This window comes from Lissotriton helveticus, chromosome 3_1, assembly GCF_964261635.1.
Source record: "Lissotriton helveticus chromosome 3_1, aLisHel1.1, whole genome shotgun sequence".
NCBI classification, from domain to species: Eukaryota; Metazoa; Chordata; class Amphibia; order Caudata; family Salamandridae; genus Lissotriton; species Lissotriton helveticus.
Window position 1 is genome coordinate 328,866,827 of NC_136061.1, and position 23,383 is coordinate 328,890,209.

At 45.7% G+C, this 23,383-nt stretch overlaps 1 protein-coding gene across 1 annotated transcript in view; it reads left to right on the forward strand.

The window, feature by feature from the left end:
* Positions 1-6,792: 6,792 nt before the first annotated feature.
* The window catches only part of ASPA (aspartoacylase), a 232,071-nt gene continuing 215,480 nt past the window's right edge, over positions 6,793-23,383 (forward strand). Inside the window, exon 1 of the mRNA XM_078679939.1 lies at positions 6,793-7,148. Coding sequence (XP_078536065.1) covers positions 6,919-7,148 — 230 coding nt within the window. The 5' untranslated portion in view covers positions 6,793-6,918. The remainder of the gene's footprint in view (positions 7,149-23,383) is intronic.

Genomic DNA, 23,383 nt, shown 5'->3' on the forward strand with positions numbered 1-23,383 from the left:
GCCGCATGTCATTCGGCCTACTACAGGGAATTTATAAGTGTGGGGAACAGTCGACCGCATATTAGGCGATTTCGAGAGCACAATATGCGTCAGAGCACTTGAAATGGTATTAGGGCTGGGTCAGAGTCAGTCTTAAGGGAGATAATAGTTTCAGAATCAGCACTGTCAAGGGCTAGTCTGCAAAACCCCTCCCTGTTTTTCCGAAAATGTGCCCCGATTCTAAATGGCTTAGTCGGTCTCTGTCCAGAGGAACGTGTTCCTGCTAAACAGGAAAAACGTCCATCCTGTCCCACTCTGCTACCGGCCCATTAGGCGCAGTGCTCAGAAAGAGCCGTTCCCGGCAATCTCAGGGGTCGGCATTACTTGGCTGAGCACGCTTGTTTGGAGGGCAGAGGAGAAGCGGAAGCAATTAGGACAATCTGCAAAGAAAAAACACACACAAATTCATAGCAGGAAACAATCACCATCAACGCATCAGCCTCCCACCTCGATAACACAGACAAAATATTCTAGAAATTGTATAGCCAGTAACTAACTTTTTAGGACTGCCATTACCCAAGACCTACTGATTTGAACAAACATTTTATGTTTAATACACTTACTAACAGGAGTTTTTAAAGAGCCCTCTTCATGCATTACCCCATTATTGTGTCATTCACGTTTCTTCCCGCCCACTACATATGACTTTGCAGAAATTGACCCACTAAAGCCATTGCTAACTTCCCAGTAACTGCCCTTGCACATCCATGAAGTAGTTCCGTTCACTGCCAGTAATAAACGCAATACGTGCTTTCTGAGAACAATTGTTTTTATATATTAGCCAATTTTTGTATATGAATGGGTGCCTGGCCGTTTCCATGACAATGGAGTTTTGCAAAAGCCACAACAAAACAAAACAAGCACTCACAGAGCTAAAAGTCTGGCAACAAACGCCAGCCCTATAGGCTTCGCCTCTGCTTGTTAGGGCTCGGGCCTAAGCCACCACGAAGTGGAGGCGGAGCTTCCGAGCTCTTATGTGTTAAAAAAAAAAATGCAGAAAGGGGTCCGGCTGGCACATTCCTTAGTTTTTTATGGCATCTGCCTAGTGATTCGTCTTCGCTGTGCTGTGTATTTAGTAGCGTTGACGTGATAGGCTGTAAGTAATTTACGCGTGCACAGGCTAGCGACGACAGCGCATATCTACAGGATAGCAATGACAGCGCATATCTACAGGCTAGCGATGACAGAGCATATCTACAGGCTAGCGATGACAGTGCATATCTACAGGCTAGTGAAGGCAATGCATATCTACAGGCTAGCGATGACAGTGCATATCTACAGGCTAGCGATGACAGAGTATATCTACAGGCTAGCGATGACAGTGCATATCTACAGGCTAGCGATGACAGAGCATATCTACAGGCTAGCGGTGACAGTGCATATCTACAGGCTTGTGAAGCCAATGCATATCTACAGGCTAGCGATGACAGTGCATATCTACAGACTAGTGAAGCCAATGCATATCTACAGGCTAGCGATGACAGTGCATATCTACAGGCTAGCGATGACAGTGCATATCTACAGGCTAGCGATGACAGTGCATATCTACAGGCTAGCGATGATAATGCATATCTACAGGCTAGCGATGACAGCGCATATCTACAGGATAGCAATGACAGCGCATATCTACAGGCTAGTGAAGCCAATGCATATCTACAGGCTAGCGATGACAGTGCATATCTACAGGCTAGTGAAGCCAATGCATATCTACAGGCTTGCGATGACAGTGCATATCTACAGGCTAGCGATGACAGAGCATATCTACAGGCTAGCGATGACAGTGCATATCTACAGGCTTGTGAAGCCAATGCATATCTACAGGCTAGCGATGACAGAGCATATCTACAGGCTAGCGATGACAGCGCATATCTACAGGCTAGCGATGACAGTGCATATCTACAGGCTAGCGATGACAGTACATATCTACAGGCTAGCGATGATAATGCATATCTACAGGCTAGCGATGACAGCGCATATCTACAGGATAGCAATGACAGCGCATATCTACAGGCTAGTGAAGCCAATGCATATCTACAGGCTAGCGATGACAGTGCATATCTACAGGCTAGTGAAGCCAATGCATATCTACAGGCTTGCAATGACAGTGCATATCTACAGGCTAGCGATGACAGTGCATATCTACAGGCTAGCGATGACGGTGCATATCTACAGGCTAGTGAAGCCAATGCATATCTACAGGCTAGCGATGACAGCGATGACAGTGCATATCTACAGGCTAGTGAAGCCAATGCATATCTACAGGCTAGCGATGACAGTGCATATCTACAGGCTAGCGATGACAGAGCATATCTACAGGCTAGCGATGACAGTGCATATCTACAGGCTAGCGATGACAGTGCATATCTACAGGCTAGCGATGATAATGCATATCTACAGGCTAGCGATGACAGCGCATATCTACAGGATAGCAATGACAGCGCATATCTACAGGCTAGTGAAGCCAATGCATATCTAAAGGCTAGCAATGACAGTGCATATCTACAGGATAGTGAAGCCAATGCATATCTACAGGCTAGCGATGACAGTGCATATCTACAGGCTAGCGATGACAGAGCATATCTACAGGCTAGCGATGACAGTGCATATCTACAGGCTAGCGATGACAGTGCATATCTACAGGCTAGCGATGATAATGCATATCTACAGGCTAGCGATGACAGCGCATATCTACAGGATAGCAATGACAGCGCATATCTACAGGCTAGTGAAGCCAATGCATATCTACAGGCTAGCGATGACAGTGCATATCTACAGGCTAGTGAAGCCAATGCATATCTACAGGCTTGCGATGACAGTGCATATCTACAGGCTAGCGATGACAGAGCATATCTACAGGCTAGCGATGACAGTGCATATCTACAGGCTTGTGAAGCCAATGCATATCTACAGGCTAGCGATGACAGCGCATATCTACAGGCTAGCGATGACAGCGCATATCTACAGGCTAGCGATGACAGTGCATATCTACAGGCTAGCGATGACAGTGCATATCTACAGGCTAGCGATGATAATGCATATCTACAGGCTAGCGATGACAGCGCATATCTACAGGATAGCAATGACAGCGCATATCTACAGGCTAGTGAAGCCAATGCATATCTACAGACTAGCGATGACAGTGCATATCTACAGGCTAGTGAAGCCAATGCATATCTACAGGCTTGCGATGACAGTGCATATCTACAGGCTAGCGATGACAGTGCATATCTACAGGCTAGCGATGACGGTGCATATCTACAGGCTAGTGAAGGCAATGCATATCTACAGGCTAGCGATGACAGCGATGACAGTGCATATCTACAGGCTAGTGAAGCCAATGCATATCTACAGGCTAGCGATGACAGTGCATATCTACAGGCTAGCGATGACAGAGCATATCTACAGGCTAGCGATGACAGTGCATATCTACAGGCTAGCGATGACAGTGCATATCTACAGGCTAGCAATGATAATGCATATCTACAGGCTAGCGATGACAGCGCATAACTACAGGATAGCAATGACAGCGCATATCTACAGGCTAGTGAAGCCAATGCATATCTACAGGCTAGCGATGACAGTGCATATCTACAGGCTAGTAAAGCCAATGCATATCTACAGGCTAGCGATGACAGTGCATATCTACAGGCTAGCGATGACAGAGCATATCTACAGGCTAGCGATGACAGTGCATATCTACAGGCTAGCGATGATAATGCATATCTACAGGCTAGCGACGACAGCGCATATCTACAGGATAGCAATGACAGCGCATATCTACAGGCTAGCGATGACAGTGCATATCTACAGGCTAGCGATGACGGTGCATATCTACAGGCTAGTGAAGCCAATGCATATCTACAGGCTAGCGATGACAGTGCATATCCACAGGCTAGCGATGACAGTGCATACACTCACAAGGAGACCACAGCCAGCTGAGGTACAATCTTCTCCCACTCACAAGAACGACATCACAGGCAGCAGCAGTGCAAGCTTCTTACACTCACAAGGAGACCACAGGCAGCAGAGGTGCAAGCTTCTCACACTCACAAGAAGGACATCACAGGCAAGTGGTGCAATATTCGCACACTCACAAGGAGATCACTGGCAGTACACACCACATGAACACACTCCATAACACATAGCAACAATACATTGGCATTTACAATGCCATTAGCTCAAACTCAAATAAATCCGAGCCCGATTGCATTTCTAATGCTTGTTCTACTGTGCAAAGAGCTGTGGGGCAGCGCCCTTCCGCCTTAGGAGAGGAGCCGCCGCTGTCCCTGCCCCATTGTCAGAATCTCCCATTCCATGTATCGGCTTCCCTGTCCACATGTCTGGGGCCCATTAGGATGGCGGGCGGATTTGCCCCGCCAGGCTGGCGGTAGCCACCGCCGGCCTGGCGGGGGCAATCCGCCCGACATCCGCACAGAAATGACCCCCTGCCACATTAGGATGGCTGGCGGGTCCGCGGCGGACGGAAAGAACGTCTGCCGCTCTTCCGCCTCGGTCGCCTTGCGACCGGGGCGGAAAAGGTCTAATATGGTGGCGGTGTCTATCAGACACGGCCAGCCATATTAGGATTGGCTTTGGGAATGCCTTTCCGTGGCGGCAATGCTGCCACGGAAAGGCATGCGGATACGCCCTGCGGGGGCCCGTTGCAGGCCCCCTGGGACTCTGGGGAGATGGGGGGTGCACATGGGGTTTACCTATGGTACCCCCCGCATTTCAAATTGCAACATGGCAGGCACCGCGCGGTGCCTGTCATGTTGTGCTTTGAAACCCACAACATGCTTTTTTAGCATTGTGGCGGGCGGTGCTTTAAGCAACGCCCGCCGCAATGTTTAAAAATGCAGGATGCACCCGCCACTGTGGCGGGTGCATCCTAATTCCAAGGACGGGACCCCCGCCCTTATGGCGGGCGATCCCGTTGTCCGACAGGATGTCGGGCCGACAAAGTCCGCCCGTCATCCTAATAGTCCCCGTCTGTGTCTTCTTGGATTAGTATCCATGTATTCTTACCCCTGTGTTGGTGTCTACCTTTCTCATTTTTGATGGATCTTATGTCTTTGTAATCATGTATCTTTGTAATAAACCTTGCTCATTGTAAAGCGATCTACTACCTTTGGGTAATGTCCACGCTATATAAAAAGGCATAAAAATAAAGAAATCCGTGTTTGTGTGTTGCATTTTAGTGTCCTAGTGAAAATACCCATGGACCTCTGCCCCAGTGTCCATGTCTCTCTTTTTGTATCCGAGTGTCAGTGCAAATTGTGTATGAATGGAAAACAGGGTGGTTTTTGCTCTGGCAGGCAGCCCATCCTTCTGCCAGGTCAGCCGAGGCCATGGCCTCTGTCCCCCAGCAGAGAACAGCCCACCACATTCAATCCATTCAGTGGACCCGCTGGTGTGGCGGTTGCACTGAAGAGAACAGAACCCTACAGGTGCCATGTTAGTTGCACTCGCTTGGCAAACGTTTTCTGTTTTCTGAAAACAAACTCCCAAACAGCTGCTTTAACTCGTAGTAAGTCCTTTGGGGCAGTTGTGCATTTCCCCTGCCTTGGACCATCATGTCCTACACGAGCATTCCTGGTGGGGGAAATGAGTGACAGTTTGTGGACCGGGAGGGGGCGTTGTTTTGTTCTGGTGACCCAGTGGTGGCAGACTCCCCGGTACTATGTTTACACTGGCAGAGCACCTGTCTAAACTCAGCTCTTACTCACACTATAGACCGTGTGGGTAACCACCGGGCGGGTGGGTTGGGAGCACCCTTGCTTTATGGGGGTGCTCCACCAGAACTCTCCATATGCTCTAAAGTCTCTCAATTTGCGCCAGTCAGTCTAACTTGGTCAGATATTTCAATGGTTAAATGACTGTTTACATGTGTTTGCTAGAAAACAAAGTGATGCCTTTGCTTGGCATGTTTTGAGGTAACTGGGGTTTAAATCCAGATAGAGCAATTGTGTTTGGTTAAGGTGAACGAGCATATATGTCAGATAAAATGATACAACACATTCACAAATCATTAACAATGTGTTATACAAAGGAGAAACTAATGGCTCATCTGGCTCCCAGCAGTCTTGCCGCCTGCAGTGTTTCCGAATGTGCTGAGTTGTCTAAACTGTGAGACTTTGGCAGAGTAACCGCAGCATTCAGGTCGGAGAGTTTAAACAGTGACTGAAAACTTCAGCGAACTCTGTAACTTGTTCTCAAACTACAGTGGTCCTTTATGCTTATAAATCCATTGATTTAGGACTTCGACGTAAACTGCTGAGTTAATCAAGGCTGGAAGTTTGCAAAAAGTTATCTCCCCGACAGCATTCACTGTGTGATCCTTTTTTTTCTTCAGAGTTTATGGCCGCCTTTCCTTCCTCTTCTTATGTCACATGCCTCATCACCACACAGTCAATCGCTGCAATACATCGTGTTCTAACAAGAAGAATCACTTGTGTTTATGTAATTACACGTCTTCCGTTTAGGAGTAGATCTCCGGAAACACATTCAGTTTTAAAGAGATGCGCTTAAATATGAATCATTAGACATTAATGATGTACCACAGGGTATTTTGGCGTCCAACGTGTAGCAAAGTCCTGTGTAAACTGCTCGAGTGAGTTAAAGTAAATAATCGTTCACCCGGTCTATCCCCAAATATGGAAAAAGATGGGCGGGCTGGAGGAGGTGTGTCACTTCGGTGACACCCATGCACACAAAGCTGTAAATACTGATTAGCTGACTTCTACGCAACTTTAGTGCACAGCGACTGACATTCGAGTCACTCTCGGGCTCAGCAGCACACATTCCTGCGGGATTACCCCGCTCGAGGCTGTTTTTTGGTGTCTTTCCAGTCCACCCTCGCCCTTAAAGCCACAGAGCGCCATGGCTGCCAGTCGTGCCGGCCCAGTGCGGAGAGTTGCTATCTTCGGAGGCACGCACGGCAATGAGTTATCGGGGGTCTGCCTCGTGAGGCACTGGCTTGACAACGAAGGCGAGCTCCACAGGGATGGCGTGGAGGTGACGCCATTTATCACCAACTCGAGAGCTGTGCAGGAACGGACACGGTACATCGACTGCGACTTGAACAGAGCCTTTAGCGCAGACTGTCTCAGGTGAGACCAATGCCATGCACATGTGTTCCTCTGGTTTCATAAAGCGTCTATTCCACTTTTAACTAGATAACTTTTAGTAATCGGAGGGCGCAAGCCAGCTCTGAACGTGAATATTGTGCAGTGAGCACATGGCCTTCTCTACTTGTCTCCTAGTCCACGTCACAGATAAGTGTAACTTTTTAACTACAAACACTAGCTGCACCCATGGACATCAAGCTTCCAACTCCCACCCAATAATGTTTTTTTCTTTTGTATTAAATACATTCCCAATAAAACAAAAGCGTGTTTCATATTTTTTTTAATAAACTTTCATTAAATTACAGATCAAAAGATAGAAGGCGGCACACGGCCCCATCTTGAGCCCCCCAACATCCTCTTACTTCTTGTTGTGAGGGAAGGGAATGGAAACTGTAGAAAATAAAGAGGGATATTACAGCCTTGTTTACTTGTGTTCATGGTCTTACCATCATGACCTTGTGACCAAAGGGAACAAAGTACAGTGGGGGAGACTCCTCCGCTAAGACAGAGGAGCGTCGCCCCACAGCTCTGTGAGCAGTGTAAAAACTAGTAACTAACGTTATTATCAATTTAGTTTTTCTTCCTGCTCGAGTGCGGGGCGGGCTGGGTGGCCCGGCCTGGCCAGTGCAAGGGGGCAGGGGAGGAGTGTAAAGCACACGCTAAAGTGCGCATGACAGTTCGACTGGCCCAAGCTCAAACCGTCATGCACACTTTGTGTCTTCCCCACCAGGCGGTATTATATAGCTAGGCTATCCTGTTTTCAGTTTCTATTTTTGGTAAATTCTTGTGTTTTTTTTTTTTTTAGTGATTTCAATACCTTAAAAAAACAGTTGTTATCAGTGGTTACAAATTTTCGCGCTACTAAAAACAACAGAAAAAGTGTTTTTTCGAATGTTTATGGAACGTTTTTGCTTTTATTATTGCTTGCTTTCTGCACTGATAGTACATGGTATATAGACCGTATAGTGTATAGGAGGTCCAAATAGATTTTGGCAAATTAAACTTATTGTAGTACACCATACAATACTTCTTCAGTGAGTCATGTGCGCGCGATCTTTCCTTCCCATGTAACCTTCTGTGAAAAGGCCCTCTCAACATTGGCACTTGAGACGGGTAACACCAAAACAGCCAGTACACAATTTGTTAACTCTAGCCACTGACATGGTACTGGTGCACTTGAAGATTACAATTCCGAGAGCAGGTTCTGCAACATTTGCATTGAGCTGGACGCTAATGCCCTCAGAGTTTTTGAAGGTGTCAAAAATGAAGCAGCCCTTTCGAAACTATGGAGGAAATTCCCCTTTACTGAAGGGATCTAGAACTTGTAAAGAGCAGCACAGTGAGGTTTCATTGACTTCAAATGCCATTGGTGGTGAAGGGACATTTATATGCATCATTGCAAGCCATTTCTCATACATTGTAAAATAAAGTTCCTAAATTGCCCTCCAACATTGCTTTGCTTACCAAGTGGCAAGCACTCCAGTACAAGGAGTACACCAATCATGCTGAACAGGTGGTAAACAAGGGTGTTTTCAGACTCTAGTTTTTGTATTATGTCCACCACAGCTGTTATATTTTTCTGTAAAAATCTAATAATGCAGTAAAGTGCACTTTTATTCACATCATTATCTTTATGCGACCAAAGATCCTCACATTTCTTGCCTTTGGCATCATCACTCAGCAAAAATTCTGTAAACGGTTGCCACATGGATAATATAGCATTCATAGCCCCTTGGACTGGGAACCATCAGCTAAGGGACACAGTTGGGATGACTCTTTCTTTGATGCCACACAAAGCATGACATTATAAATATTTGCATTTTAGTTCCTGTGCATAAGAAAACAGTGCACCTGAATGAACTTAAAAAATCAATAGCATTCTTCATTAACTCTGAAGATTGTAAAGATGGTTTCAGCATACCATCTAACAAGTGGCAAGGATCTCCTCCAGGAAATCACTTCAGCTTGGGTATCAATTTTGACAGGTCATCACACAACCTTTTCATATACGTAGGTGAATCACTGCAAATACAAACTTTGTTGAACTTGGAAAGAACCTTTTATTGCAGAGCATTCCAAGTTGCACTGCGTTCCATGTTTTCCAAAAGTCTGGTGTCATGTTTTCACCACTATCCCAGATGCTTGCTGATAGCACTCTTTATACATATACTTGTCACTATACCTTGCATCAAATGTTTAAAGCCTGACGTGTTGACAATTCACTTACTATCAATACTGACCCACTAGAAACTGTGGGCTGATGTATTAAGGGTTTATACCCATTCTCTGTGGGTAAATATGATGACACATATTAGGAAAGATTCTTAGGAAACCAGCCATATTACCTATCAGTGAAAAAATCTAACACAGCCAAAATATCAAATATTATTTTGATATTTCCTGATTCTCTACAGTTTATAAAGTAATTAAACAAGACTGAAAACATGCTTCTAAACCCTGCATCTTTAGGCCAAAGACCACAGAACTGAAAAAAGCAAAAGGAAGAAAAAACTATATTTTAGTGGCATCCCTAAACAACAAAACTCAAGCAGAATAATGTTAGCCCAGTCTTTCTTACTGCTAGCTTGTATAACAAAGTTACATTGTATTGGCCCCTTCAGGAAGAAAACTAAGGACTCTTTCACTCTCTTTTTTCCTTTCTTTGAATTTCATTTAGTTTGTGGTTGTTCAGGTGTTTTTTCAGTGTTTATAGGTTTTCACTGGTGAGGGCTATTTCTCTTTCAGTGGGGTTTTATCAGTTATTATAGGTTTAAACCTTAAACCCCACAGCCTATATATAGCCTGGTGGGGAACATGCAAAGCCTCCAAGCACACCAATCACAATGTTGGCTGGGATTCTGGGAGGCTGGGAGCTTCCTGTTGCAGTGCAGAGGAGACAGAGCAGAGTTGGCAGCACCTGGCGGCACCCAGGTAGGTCAGTTTATTTTTATTTATTTTATTCCCCCCTCCGATCCCCCGCCTCTGCAACCCCCAGCCCGACCACCCACACTTAGTAGCAGCCGCTACTGAAGGTAACATAGGCCAACATAACACCTGGGAGAGGGTGTTTTTTGAGAAAGGTGTATATTCTCCCAGAGACCCCCACTATCGTTATGACCAAAGAAACAAATCTGGTACTCGAGTACTCTCATACATGTTACAAGGGTGGCTTTGAGTTCCTCTTGCGTCTTGTGCCATGCAGTAATTGGGCCTTGCAAATCCCAGTTGGTTGATACACTGGACCGTTTCCATGCCACATTGCTAGTTGACATGAGTTTATTCTATCTAACTGTTTTCCAGTGGGTGCCAGGATCTTGCGTGCCGATCGATTTGCATGCCTACACCCTCACATTATAATTTGTGATCATGATGAACTGTGAGGAGTGGTCACTCTTGTACTTTGCAGTTATTTTATACAAGAGGATCTTCTGAAATAATTGAAGGAATACAAAAGTGTTGTCTAGGTCAGATTCAGTGTTATGAGATTTTCTTGATGTGGTCATTGGGATGTCTCGTAGGGAGCGAGGGCCTCCAAAGTTCGGAGATTTGGATTGGAATTCCCCAGCACATATATGTTGTTTTTAGGAAGTCATTTCTTCCCCAATGATTCAAATTAAATTCACCAGTGAATATACATGGGATTCCACCATGTGACATTTCCAATTGCATAAGAAGATTTTCTAATGCTTTTATGTTGCTTCCTTTTTGTACAGAGCTGGGGTTAATATATATGTTTAGAATTATAATTAGTCCCCTGTTGCTTGCAAAGTCCCAATTGTTTATCTTGATGCCTAGTATGAACAGTGCATTGATTGAAAGGCGGGGTAAGGCCAAAGTTTTATCAAGACACATAGATTGATAATCCCCCTTTTGGGTGTCCATTTTTATTAGCTGTTTGTGCTGGGGTAAAAAATTTCCACGTAGCCTCCTAATAGCAATTCCACCTAATTCCACGTCTTTTTCAGAGATATTATGTCAAAGTTCCTCAAGTAGTTTTTAAGTTCAGGATCTGAATGAAGTTTTTTAGTGCCTGCAATGTTACATGAAATTACAGAAGTTGACCATTGGTCCTTGCCAGATGGATACTCATCATGGGCATTAGAGGAAAGTGATTTCTGTTCGGGGAGAGATTGCTGTGGTTGAAGCTTAGTTTCACAGTGAGAAGTTGAGACTCTTTGGTTGGTTACGGCAGAGAGCTTCTGACCATGTCACTCAATTTTGTTTGATTAAGGATGGGAGCAAGCCAGTTCCTGCTGTTTCGAGATGTGTGGATTTAGATGGTCGCAGGTACGTCCCTGTAATCTGTTTAATGATATTATTACTGAACCTGTTGGACAGATATAGCTGGCGCCACCTCCGCCTGTTCGTATACCTCAAAAGAGAGACAGACTTTGTCTGGCCCACCTAGGCTTGTTGGATGCCCTTTGCTGGTAGGTGTGATTTATAGTCATTAGTTATAGCACAGTTAAATATTTCACCTCAGTCACATCTGATACCATAATTCCCTAGTCTGTGAAGAAACTAAGCTTTCAGGTAATCAATTTTGCCATTTCAGGTGATGTCCATGTTACTAATGTAGTCTGGTAAGGATTTCCAGGCCTAAATTCTATTGCATCCATTCATGTGGAAGATAGGTGTCTCAAGTCCTCCTATGAAGCTAGTAGTTTCAGAATGTTAGGTCTATTCAGGATGCTGTTGATACTACATAAATTATAATGGGGTTGGAATAAAGCCTCCCCCCCCCCACAAAGCCTTCTCTTTGGCTGTGAACACTTGAAAGGAACCAGCATCTGATGGAGGTTTATTTCCAAAGGGGATTGATTGTTATGGTAGTTGGTTCCGAGCAAGAAGAGTCTGAGAAGAGCTAGTGCCACAAGTCATTTGTTGATTGCTCCATTTTTGCAGTAGCCGCTGGAGGTTTGGTGCTAGCACTGGGTGCTCTCCTGTAGCACATTGGGCCTTAGCCGTAGAATGAGAAGACAATTTCGGCTTTGTTGTACTAAGGATAAGCTGGTCCATGTTCTCGGACACTTGGATTTGCAAAGATGTAGTAGAATGGAGATGCACTTCACTTAGGTCCGAGAAGGGGATGATTCATTTTGAGATCAACCTTGTTGAGGTGCGGGGGTGGGGGGGCGGGGCGGGAAGGGGAGTCAGGCACTCTGAGTGGACTTGCTCTCCATCAGGTAGGGGGATGTGATATTTTGATGTTCTATATTGGAGAGAGAACTTCGTGTTTGTTTGAATATCGGAGGCAAATGTAGCAGTTGTTTCTTTTAGTTTTATCGCTTTTTCATTTCTCTCTCTTTTTTTATTTTGTTTTCTTATTTTTTTCTGTTTGCTTCTTGAAGAGGCAGCAGGTTCCGTGGAGGAATTTAATATGGGGCTTTTATTAACAAACTTTAGTTGGGCATTTTCACATCCATTGTTGCCAGAGAGGCCCAGGTTTTTGTGCACTTTAACTACTGGGCAAAGTTTTGTTGAGAGTTGTGGCACAGAGGGAATTGTTTGAAGAGGTATTTGATGCAACAGTTCTGCAGGATCTGTAGATATAGAGGGTCTAGAAGAATTATTATCTGTGTTAGTGGGAAAGTGCATCTTGATAATATTTATTTCCCCGACCAGGGTGACACAATAGCAAGACCATCCTGCAGTTTTTCAATAATGTGACTGCAGGTACAAATCTGGTTCTGTTTATAGTTTGTATGCTAGCCGCTGATGCTTTAATACACTCTCTTAATAATTATTTTATAGTTCAGGGCATATTCTTGAATCAGTTGTCAATGGCGGTGGTAAATAGTGCTAGAGATTTCAGTATAGCAATTTGTATGTCACATTTGTTACATTGGAATTTAAGAGCTTTTGATGTAGCCTCTAATGTCTGTTATCAGCGAAACCAGATATCGGGCTCCATGACTCTGCTGTATTCGCAGGGTGGCTGCCATACCTGTGTCAGCATTACGTGAGGTAAACTTGTTCCATCACTCTGTCTCACTATTATTTTTTGAGGGTTCAGGAGAGTAAACACTCAAGGGTGGCCTGTCATATAGCTACTGTTTATCTTTATAATGTGTTAAGTTAGCATAGGCTTATTGAATGTTTAAACGCCATTTTTTCCTTGTTGCTGCTTCTGCACACGACACTTAATTGTTTTTTTTTTTTGTTTGTTTTTTAAGTTTCAAGACCTTTATTCTCGGTATGTACGCGTGTTACACAGCTTTGCGCACACAACCCTGTATGGGCCGGCAGCAACCTGGTGGCACATAGTGAAATTAAACAGTAGTGTTGCGTGATAGTCGTTAAAGTACACAGCAAGTCGCCTACAACCACAGTGGGCCGGCCGCGTTGAAAATAGTCATTGGTCTCAATTTTGCAGTTTTAATTAAGTAACATACATTTAACAAAACCTGATCAGCCCGCTACTGCATTCCCACTCCAGCTCCACCATGTAATAATTCTAGATATGTGAAGTCGCCATCCAGTGATCCCTGTGCTAGGCATCATCTATGGTTAGTGTCGTCAACCAGACTTTACTCCGCTACTTGTGTGTCTAGGTATGTCGTTAAATAAATCCAGTAATCTTTAGGTCTAGATCTCGGAGGAAGAGATTCTTCGTATGTCCTAAGAGTATCTTGGCAGTATGTCATGTCTTTCATCCAGTGTGTGACTTGGGGTGTATGCGAGCTGTCCCAGTTCATAGAAAGTCTGCGTTTGGCCAGCAACAATGCTATAACGCAAAATTTGCGCCTTGCCGCCTTTACGTTATGAAGGAGACCCAGTAGGCATACTGTAATTGTGCATGCGATCTGTATTTCTGTCATTTCGGTCAGCTTTCCCACCACCGCTGCCCAGTAGGCTTGTATCTTCCCACAGTTCCACGCCAGGTGTATAAAGTCTGCTTGGTCATGTCCACATCTTTTACATCTTGCTTCCTCACGCAGACCATATCTGTATAATTGGGCTGGGGTGTAGTATACCTGGTGTAGGTATTTGTAGTGGATAATTCTTAGGTTACCATTCGGTGTGAGTAGTTTCGTGAGCGTGCACGTGTTTTCCCAGTCCTTATCCGTCAGTGGTGCGTCTAGCAGCGCATTCCATTTGTCTTGTGCCCTGGTTGCCCTATGGTCTAGTTCTGTCTGAGCTTGAGTGTAAAGTCGGGAGACCAGATGTGATGTGGCCGTGGTGGTGATCAACATTTGTAGGGTGTCCATTATCTGGGGTTCCCGTGGGAAAGAGGGAAAGAGCTGTTTTAGCGCTTCTTTTAGTCTGTGGAATGTGAACCGAAAGAGTAGTGTCGGGTTTTCAATAAAGGCTAAGTCTTGTTCCGTAATGAAAGCCCCTTCTTTATAGATGTCTCCCATAGTTTCTAGACCCACCTGTTTCAATAGATTCATGCCCACTTCTTCGCCAGTTACTGACAGGTTTGGGTGGTGATGCAGAGGTAGAGCCGGAGCGTAAAGTGGGAGTTTATGCATCATTTGGCCTAGGGTTTTCCAAGCAGCGTTAGTGGTGTCGACTGTGTTAATGTCCTTATTGTGTAACGGGGGTCGTGTATGCGTTATTATTGCATCTAATGGGACCGGTGCTGCATCTCCTTCCTCCACCGCTACATGGGTCAGGTATGGTGTTTTATGGTACCAATGTGTAGCAAATTGAGCCTGTGCGCACAAGTAGTACAACCAAAAATCTGGTAGTCCCCAACCCCCCCTATTGATAGGCAGCGTTAGCATATCTAGTTTTATGCGTGCAGTTTTCCCTGCCCATATCAGCTTCAGTACCATCGTTTTAATGCGTTTGAAGACCTCTTTTGGGGGCTGTATTGGAATATTATTGAAGAGATAAAGTAGTTTGGGGAGGACTACCATCTTTACTATTGCCATCCTATCAGCCAGGGATAGTGGGAGTTGGATCCATCTCGTGACTTTGTCTTCTAATGTATCTATCGCTCTGCCGTAATTGGTCCTGATAACTACCTCTGGGTCGCGATGGAACCAAATGCCTAGATATCGTATAGGGTCTGTCTGCCACTCTAGTGGATATTCTGTTGCATGTCTTTGTGTAGAGTCAGTCAGTGGAAATATGGATGATTTGTCCCAATTAATTTGTAGTCCTGAGTATCCTCCGAATTTAATATATGTTCGCAGGAGCGGATCTAGGTTAATGGCTGGGTCCCTAACATACAGCAACATATCGTCTGCGTATAGGGATATGTGCAACGGTCTGCTGGGGAATTGGAGCGCGAGATGGTGGTGTTTCTGTCTCACAATGCAGGCCAGCGGTTCTAGTGCTAGTGCAAAGAGCAGAGGGGACAGGGGGCAACCCTGTCTCGTCCCTCTTATTATAGCGATCGGTTCTGACACATAGCCATTGATCTTAACCCTGGCCACCGGTTTGGTGTAAAGCAGCTGTACCCATTGAATGAATACCTTAGGGAAGCCCATTCTATGCAGTACCGTTATCAAATATGACCATTCGATGGAGTCGAACGCCTTAGCTGCGTCTAGCATGATCGCTGCCGCTTTGGTATCTGGTGTAAGGTAATGTGCCGTAGCAAAGAGCGTTCTGGTGTTGTGCGTGGTGTTTCTGGATGGGATGAATCCCGATTGGTCAGGGAGGACTAGTGCTGACATTAGTGGTTACAATCTGGTGGCGAGCGCTTTAGCTAATATTTTGGAGTCCACATTTATCATCGACAGAGGGCGGTATGAATGGCATAGTTCAGGGTCTTTATCTGGTTTTAGTAGCGCTATGATCACAGCCTCTCGCAGTGTTGGCGGCAGGATCTGCGCCTCAAGTGCCTCTCCAAACATATCCACTAGGTGGGGAGTTAGTAATTCACTATATGTTTTATAGAATTCACAAGTGAATCCATCGGGCCCTGGTGCTTTCCCGTTTGGTAATGATGTTATAACGTCGGCTATTTCCTCCCTTGTTAACGGTTGGGCTAAGTACTGCCTCTGATTATCTGACAGCCAGCCAATAGCAACATCGTCCAGGTATCGTAGGGTTTCGGATTGTGATACAGTTGGTCGTGAATTATATAACTCTTGGTAGGAGTGGACGAAGCTCTGCAGGATACCCGCTTGGTCAGTGTGCGTGAGCCCATCATCCCCAATAGTCTTCATAATAATGTGCTTTTTGTGACCGGTACATATATTAGCTGCTAGAGCCCTACCCGGCCTGCCTCCCTCCCCGTATGATCTAGCCACGTGTCTTTTGCTTAGATATTTAATTTCATCGGCTGCAAAGTTTTGGTGTTCAGTGATCGTTTTCCTAATGTCACTCAGGATATTCTGAGTTGGGGTTAACTCATATTGTCGCTCTAGTGTACGGAGTGTGGATTCACATCGCGATATCTGCTGTCTGATGTCTTTTAGTATGCCTACTGTTGTACTTATACACACCCCCCGTATTGTTGCCTTGAATGCTTCCCATAGAAGTCCTGTGTCTTCCGTGGTGTCTTCATTAAGACGGAAGTACTCTTTTATAGCTTTTCCAATGGTATCAACGTAAAGTGGGTCTGTGAGAGCGTTTGAGTTGAAACGCCAACTAAACGGAGGGGGTGCGTGATTCGGGATATATAATGTTAACTTGACAGGGTTGTGATCGGATAGTGTTTTGGGCATGTGTGTTACGGCGTGTGTCCACAGCAAAATGTCGGGTGTTCCCAACCAGTAGTCTATCCTTGACCAGCTAGCATGAGGTGCGGATGTGTGTGTTGCTTCTGTGACCCCGGGGTTCTGCGCTCTCCAGACGTCTGTCAGGGATAAATCTCGCATAATGGCTAATAGTTCGGTTTTAGCATGTGTATGGTGTTCCATCGTGTTCCCTGATCTATCTAGCGCATCGTCTAGTGCAATATTGAAGTCACCTCCCCATAGGATTATTTGGTCTGGATCAGTGTTTAAGTGTTGCCCAATTTCTCGGAAGAAGTCTGGTGCGTCCGTGTTTGGTCCGTACGAGTTCACTAGTGTGATCTGCCTGCCCCGTATGTTGCCTTTCACTATGACATACCTCCCTCCGGCGTCTAATGTCGTTGTGTGCACTCTAAAGTCCGTGCCTTTTTTGATCAATATTGAAACACCCCTAGCATAGGACGAGTATCTTGCACAATACATCGATTCAGCCCACCTTCTCCCCACTTGAGCATGTGAGTGTGGGGATTCGTGTGTTTCCTGAAACATAACAATGTCAATTTTCCACCTATCTAGACATGCGAATATTTGGCGAATTTTCTTGGGATTGGTGTAACCTCTAATATTCCATGATAGGACACTTAATGCTCTAGGCCGAGATATATGACTAGTCATAGTAATAGTTTTGTACAGATATACTTGTCTCCCCTACTTCGTCTAGGGAGGACCACAAAATAGTGTAGTGACAACATGGATGGTTCACATGTTTACAGTGATATAAGTGGCATTTCTGGTTGCAGGCAATGCATCTCAAGCAGTCTGATCTAAACATAACAACTTTAGTCCCTCCTCCCACCCTCCACCCCACAACAGCAGCCCAATCCTGCTGAGGCCATACCCTTAACGAACATCCCATTTGCATTCAAACTTTGTCGGGGAACACCCAGATGGGGGTCCGCCTGGACTGCACTTCTCCATCCGAGTAAACGGATGTGGACGGTTACGTAGTTACATAAAGTCACAAGATCTCTGCTATGTATATTATAACTATGTATATAATACTCCCAGCATCAGGCAGTCAAAAATGGTATAACAGCTGTCTATTATGATCTCTCTCAGACCGGAGTGGGTAAGGAAATAGAAAATGCATATGACATTTTTGAACATTGTAAGGAACCAGCATGTCAGCAACGATGTGCTATTTGTGCGTCGATGTCCTATATTGACACACTGCCAATCGACTATGGGGTACTGTAACATCCACAGAGGAACTGTGTCTACGTAAAGGATAGGGATCCGCTACAGCTAACATACCCCACCCGGGTTGTCAAGTAGGAAGTATTGTTCGGTAGCCGACTGCATACAATATATAGCATATTTTACATCCATCCTTGACAGTGTGCGCTTCATCCTCTGACATCCATACGTAGGAGGCTGTTAAGCCTAAGTATTCTATTGTGTAGCAGATTACCACCATATACCTAGGTAAAGTTTGTGTGCAGTATTCTACTATGCCTACACATGTATCGTACACAATGAGGAAATTGAAGTCCCAGCAAGAGTCTGGCATTGTAAGTAGTTCGTACCCTGTGTGTTTGAGCAATATCCGGTCAATGTACAAAACAGAGTACACTGCCCAGCGTGACTCGTGAAGGGTATAAATCCCACAACAACAGGCATAAACGAGATATAGTTAATCCTCACCTATCGGGAAAGTATTCAGGCCAACCCTTGTGCAGGGGAATAGTATCGCCTTCGTTACCTGCATTTGGATTGTGAACCTCAGCAATCTCGACAGATAGGACGAGTCACATCACCTACTTTCAGTCTTCATCTTGATCCTGCTGACGTCGCTGGTTGTTCTTGCGGTGGTTCGTGATCTTCTTTATAAAGTCATTTGCCGCCTTAGGAGAGGTGAGGATTGTAGGTGTACCTTCCCAAGTTACTTTCAACCTCGCAGGGTATAGCATTGCGTATTCCACTTGAAGCTCCCGCAGCTTTGATTTTGCACCATTGAATTCCCTCCTAGCTTGTTGGACCGCTTGTGTGTAGTCCGGGTAGAATTCCAATTTGTTGGATTGATATTGAATGTCTTTCAGCTCCCGTGCCATGCGTAAGATTGCATCCCTATCCCGGTAATTTAGTATGCGGGCTACTATTGGTCTTGGAGTTGCTCCCGGTGGTGGACGAGGTGCTAGCGTTCTGTGCGCTCTTTCCACAATGAAAACGTGGGATAATTTATCTTTGCCAAAGATGGAAAGGCACATGTCTTCCACATATTTTTCCATGTTGCCCACGTTTGTCGATTCCGGCACGCCCGCTATTCGTACGTTGTTGCGGCGTGATCTGGCTTCCAAATCCTCGGACTTGGACCTGATAACTTCCAGAATTTTGTCACACCCCGCACATTTAGAGGTGCTCGCTCGTGATTCATCTTCTACTGCAGATAATCTGGCCTCCGCATCTTCCAGTCTCTCCCCATGCTGATCCACTTTGGCAGCCATGGTATCCATGCGTGATGTGAGGTTATCCATTTTACCATGCATATCTTGTAGGCTGTCTTGTATGGCTTTCAACATCATCTCCATACCTTTGGAGGAGGTGCGCTCCGATTCAGCTTCAGTGTCTGAATGTGGGTGTGATCCTCTAGCAGGTCGCCTTTGCTGTTCAAAGTTCAGTTTCGGTTGCTGCCTGTCCGGTTTTCCCATGTCGTGGGTTGAGTGCGTCCCGTAGGTTTGCGTTGACAGTGTATTTCGCCACTTCCTACCTTTGTATTTGGCGTTTCAGGCTACAGCGTCGGTTGACGTTATAGTGCCAGTTTCGTTCTTGGCGCCAGAAGCGTCGATTGGTTCATAGGGATGAGTGTTGGAAGGCAGTTCGGTGGTACAACATCGCAGACAGCGTCTCACTTAAGCAACATGTACGGTGACAGTGAGAGAGCAATTGGTGTGCTTGTCTTCGTTGTCGCTCCCTGCGATTAGTTAATGCAAAAGTATTATCAGTTATGGAGCTTCAGTTATGTGTGCACTCTTTTCAGTCGTGTACTATAAACGACCTGCATCTATCGCAGCCAGTGATGACCCGTGTGTGGTTTGTAGTTGAGGCGGGACACTATAGCGCGGTTAGGTATAGCAGGAACCTTGCACATTTTTTGGGTTACATATTACAGCTAATTACGAGGATCAGTGCGTGGCAGAACAGTTCCTGTGTCCAACGCATGTCAGTGCCTATGGCGCACATCTATTGCATTTGCGCGTATTGTTCATTAATCTGCGCTACTGTGGACAGGCGTCTACCAGTGCTGATGTATTGTGCAGTTTGCAGCACCTACCATCCCATCTCACAAAGTTCCAGTACGAGACATCATGTCTCATGTGTAGGGTACTCTTGCAACATTGCCCATGCCTGGTTCACCATTACAGATGTGTCAGTGGTCTGTCCTCAGATCTCAATGCTGCTCGTAACCCTTGTAGTCTTATGTGTATGGGCTATAGGGGCATGCTGGTCGCACTCGCACTTATGTGTCATTCGCGCTCACAGTCCGTTCGTCCCGGTCACAGATCGGCGTACCGTTAGTAGCATCAGATACTGGGCGCCGCCATTTTGCCGCTCCTAATTCGCGCCTTTTTGTGCCACTGTTTGCCGTAACTTGGTAGTTGTATCAGCGCTAAAACAACAGATCTGTGGCTTACAATGCGGTTTCTCTTAGCGGTGAGCCGTATGCATTTGAGCAAGCGCTGGTGCGCTGCCGTAGCGCTGACATGTGCATTCCCAAGTCGAGTTAAAATCTTTATCCAAACTCCTTTAACCCCACGGTCAACGCTGCAACCAGCAGAAGTCGTTTACTTTTTATTTGGCTGCCAATATCGCATTCCGCCTCCACAGGTACTCACGATTTAGCTAGGGAGCGCCGAGTATTTCACTCAACGTGCCGTCCAGACTCTCACGTCTCATATCACTCCCATAGCATCCGAGCAGTCGCCATCTCGCCGGTGTCAGTCTCTGTGCCCGGCAGTTCTCTCTCGAGTTGAAATTTTGCCATAAAGGGAGGAGTGTGTCGGTATTTAAGCACACCGCCGTGTGCTGGTCACCTTCCGCTGTCAGCTGTTCATTCCTGCATCGAAATCCGTGACTTTATTTGCGTTTTTCAGCTAAGACATGAAGCCGTCCAGCGGAGCTGTCTAGGTAGCCAGCCTTTCCGCCGTGCGCCCTCTAGCGCCCCCGACACTTAATTGTTGATTTAGCTTTCAACCTAGTAGCCTGTTGTGGTTTACATGAGAATAATATGTTATTGCTCTGCTATCAGCTTTGCTTAATAAACTATGTCTGTACAGAGAGTGCTGAAGCTTCAGGAATAACACGATACAGAATTGTTATGAGGTCTGATCTCCGCACCTTTATAGACATAACATAAGTGCAGCTTCTGCCAACTTTAGGCTTTAGGCGGGTTTTATATTGCTTTGCTTAGAGCACAGATACACACTTGATGCTGTTCGCATGCAGAGAGAGCTGGTGTATGCTGATGTGATTTCTTCATTCTAGGAGCCTGAGGTATGGGCCCGCCCTGCTAAAACCCAAAGAGACCTTCTTAGCTATTAATATAATATGTGAGTTAGGGAGGGTGAGAAATAAGTGTTGTTAACCCTTATTCATTACAGCATGTTAACATGCTGTCACCATTTGAGAAAACGGCATTAGTAAGTAAATATTTCAAATGTGCACGTTTCCTCATTTACTCCACGTTCTGGTTTGAAATGATTGTATAACGAAAGAGTGCTCATGTGTTCCACTTAACCTGAGGTATTGTAAGTTCATGTTCTGGTTTGTCTAAACATTGGGAGTTTGTTGGGTACTAAGGGGTTTGTGGGGTACTAAGGTGAGTTTTGGGTCACCCTAATTCGCTGAGGTTCCAATCCTCTGTGCACAGTTCTGTGGGAGAACAGAAACCCTGCTACATGGCGCCCATACGTTGGTGGTCTTATATCATGACACTCAAGTAGTATGTCATTCAAACCTTAACCCCTTCACTATCGTTTCCGGAAAACGGTGGTGTCGGAAAAACCTACCTATTTTTGAAATAGGTCTTTTCAAGCTTGAATCTATCTAAAACGGTTTCTTTGAATTACTACCCAGTTGTGCTACAAAGTTTCCTTTGTTTTTCAGTAGTTCCGGTGTGATCATGGCGCAGGCTGTGAACATCCCGCAGCATAGTCGCATTGCGGTGCGCAACCATTTACAGACCTACCAGGTCCCTGTGGATGGCTTAGCTGTGATCTTAGTGGTGTGTGCAGATCCGGCGTACCCTTTCGAACTATTTTATTCGTGGGTAACGTTTCCTGCGATAGACGCAAATTCTGGTTTGTTCCACACCTACACACCTTCACCTGTACCGGCTGAATATACACTGTACAGGGCACTGGAAATACCTATTGATCATTGGCAGCATCGCGTTTGGTTTGATGGCGCCCTACCCCACTCTTTGTCCGCTGCGAGGTTGGGTCCTTTGTCCATTCCAGGCACAAATTGGCCTGCATTGGGTGGATTCACCCCGCACCCGAATCACGGCGCTTGTCCCCTAGCGGATATTCGCAGACTACATGTTGTTTCGAATGCCGTGATTCGTGCATTAGTGCAATACATAGGTCGACACCTCCCGGGTGGTCCCCCGGGGGGTCCGGCTGTTCAAACGGAACATGGCGGTTTAAAGCTCAATCCGGTTATGGTCAATTTGGTTTTTGGTAAGCGCCCCGAGGATAAGATGAATTCCCTTTCTGGCTTGCCGAGAAATTTGACCAACTGGAGGCTGTGTTTCCGAATTCTACTCCTGCTGATAAACATAGAATGTTGACGATTACTTTACCTAAGGATTTAACTCCTGAACTCGTTGACTGTGAAAGCTGGGGGAAAACTTTTGCGGCTGTTTATGCGAGGTGTTTCGGCACCCCATCTATGTCCGTACTGCCTACGATCGTTAAACGTGTTCAGGATGATCACGGACCGGAAGCAGCGGTTGAATTGGGTATGCGCCTGTGTGGTTCTTTTGAGATTGTTAGCGATCTCATCCTCTCCAATATAAAGGGAGATGCGGTGAACTTTCAGGTGTCGAATGCTTTGGCTGCTCTACCCGATGCCGAAAAACCCCGACAGTTGGCGAAGATAGTTGTGGCCGCATATAAAACTATAGGTCGCACGAGTAAAGGTCTGAAGTATTTTGCCATCAAGGAGAAAAAACAACCACAAGGGCAGTCTGCTGAGGCAGATGTCCAGCCCAAGTCCAAAAAACAAAATTGGCCTAAGAAACAGAAACAGGGGAAGCAACAACAGCAGACTCAGGATTCTTATCCTGCGCCACAAGTTTCTGCGCCGACAGAAAGAGTTTATGACTTGCGCGATCGCGCGATGATTAAATCACCTGATCGATTTCAGGTTTCTGATCAACGCTCTCCTCGTTCCTTTCAGGACTCATCGGCCCCGAAAACAGGTGGAGGAGGAGGCGGGAGGGGACGAGGTGGCCAACAAGGACGTGGCCAGCCCCGCCAGACAGACGGCGCAGCGAAGCAGGAGGATTCTACTCCAAAAAGA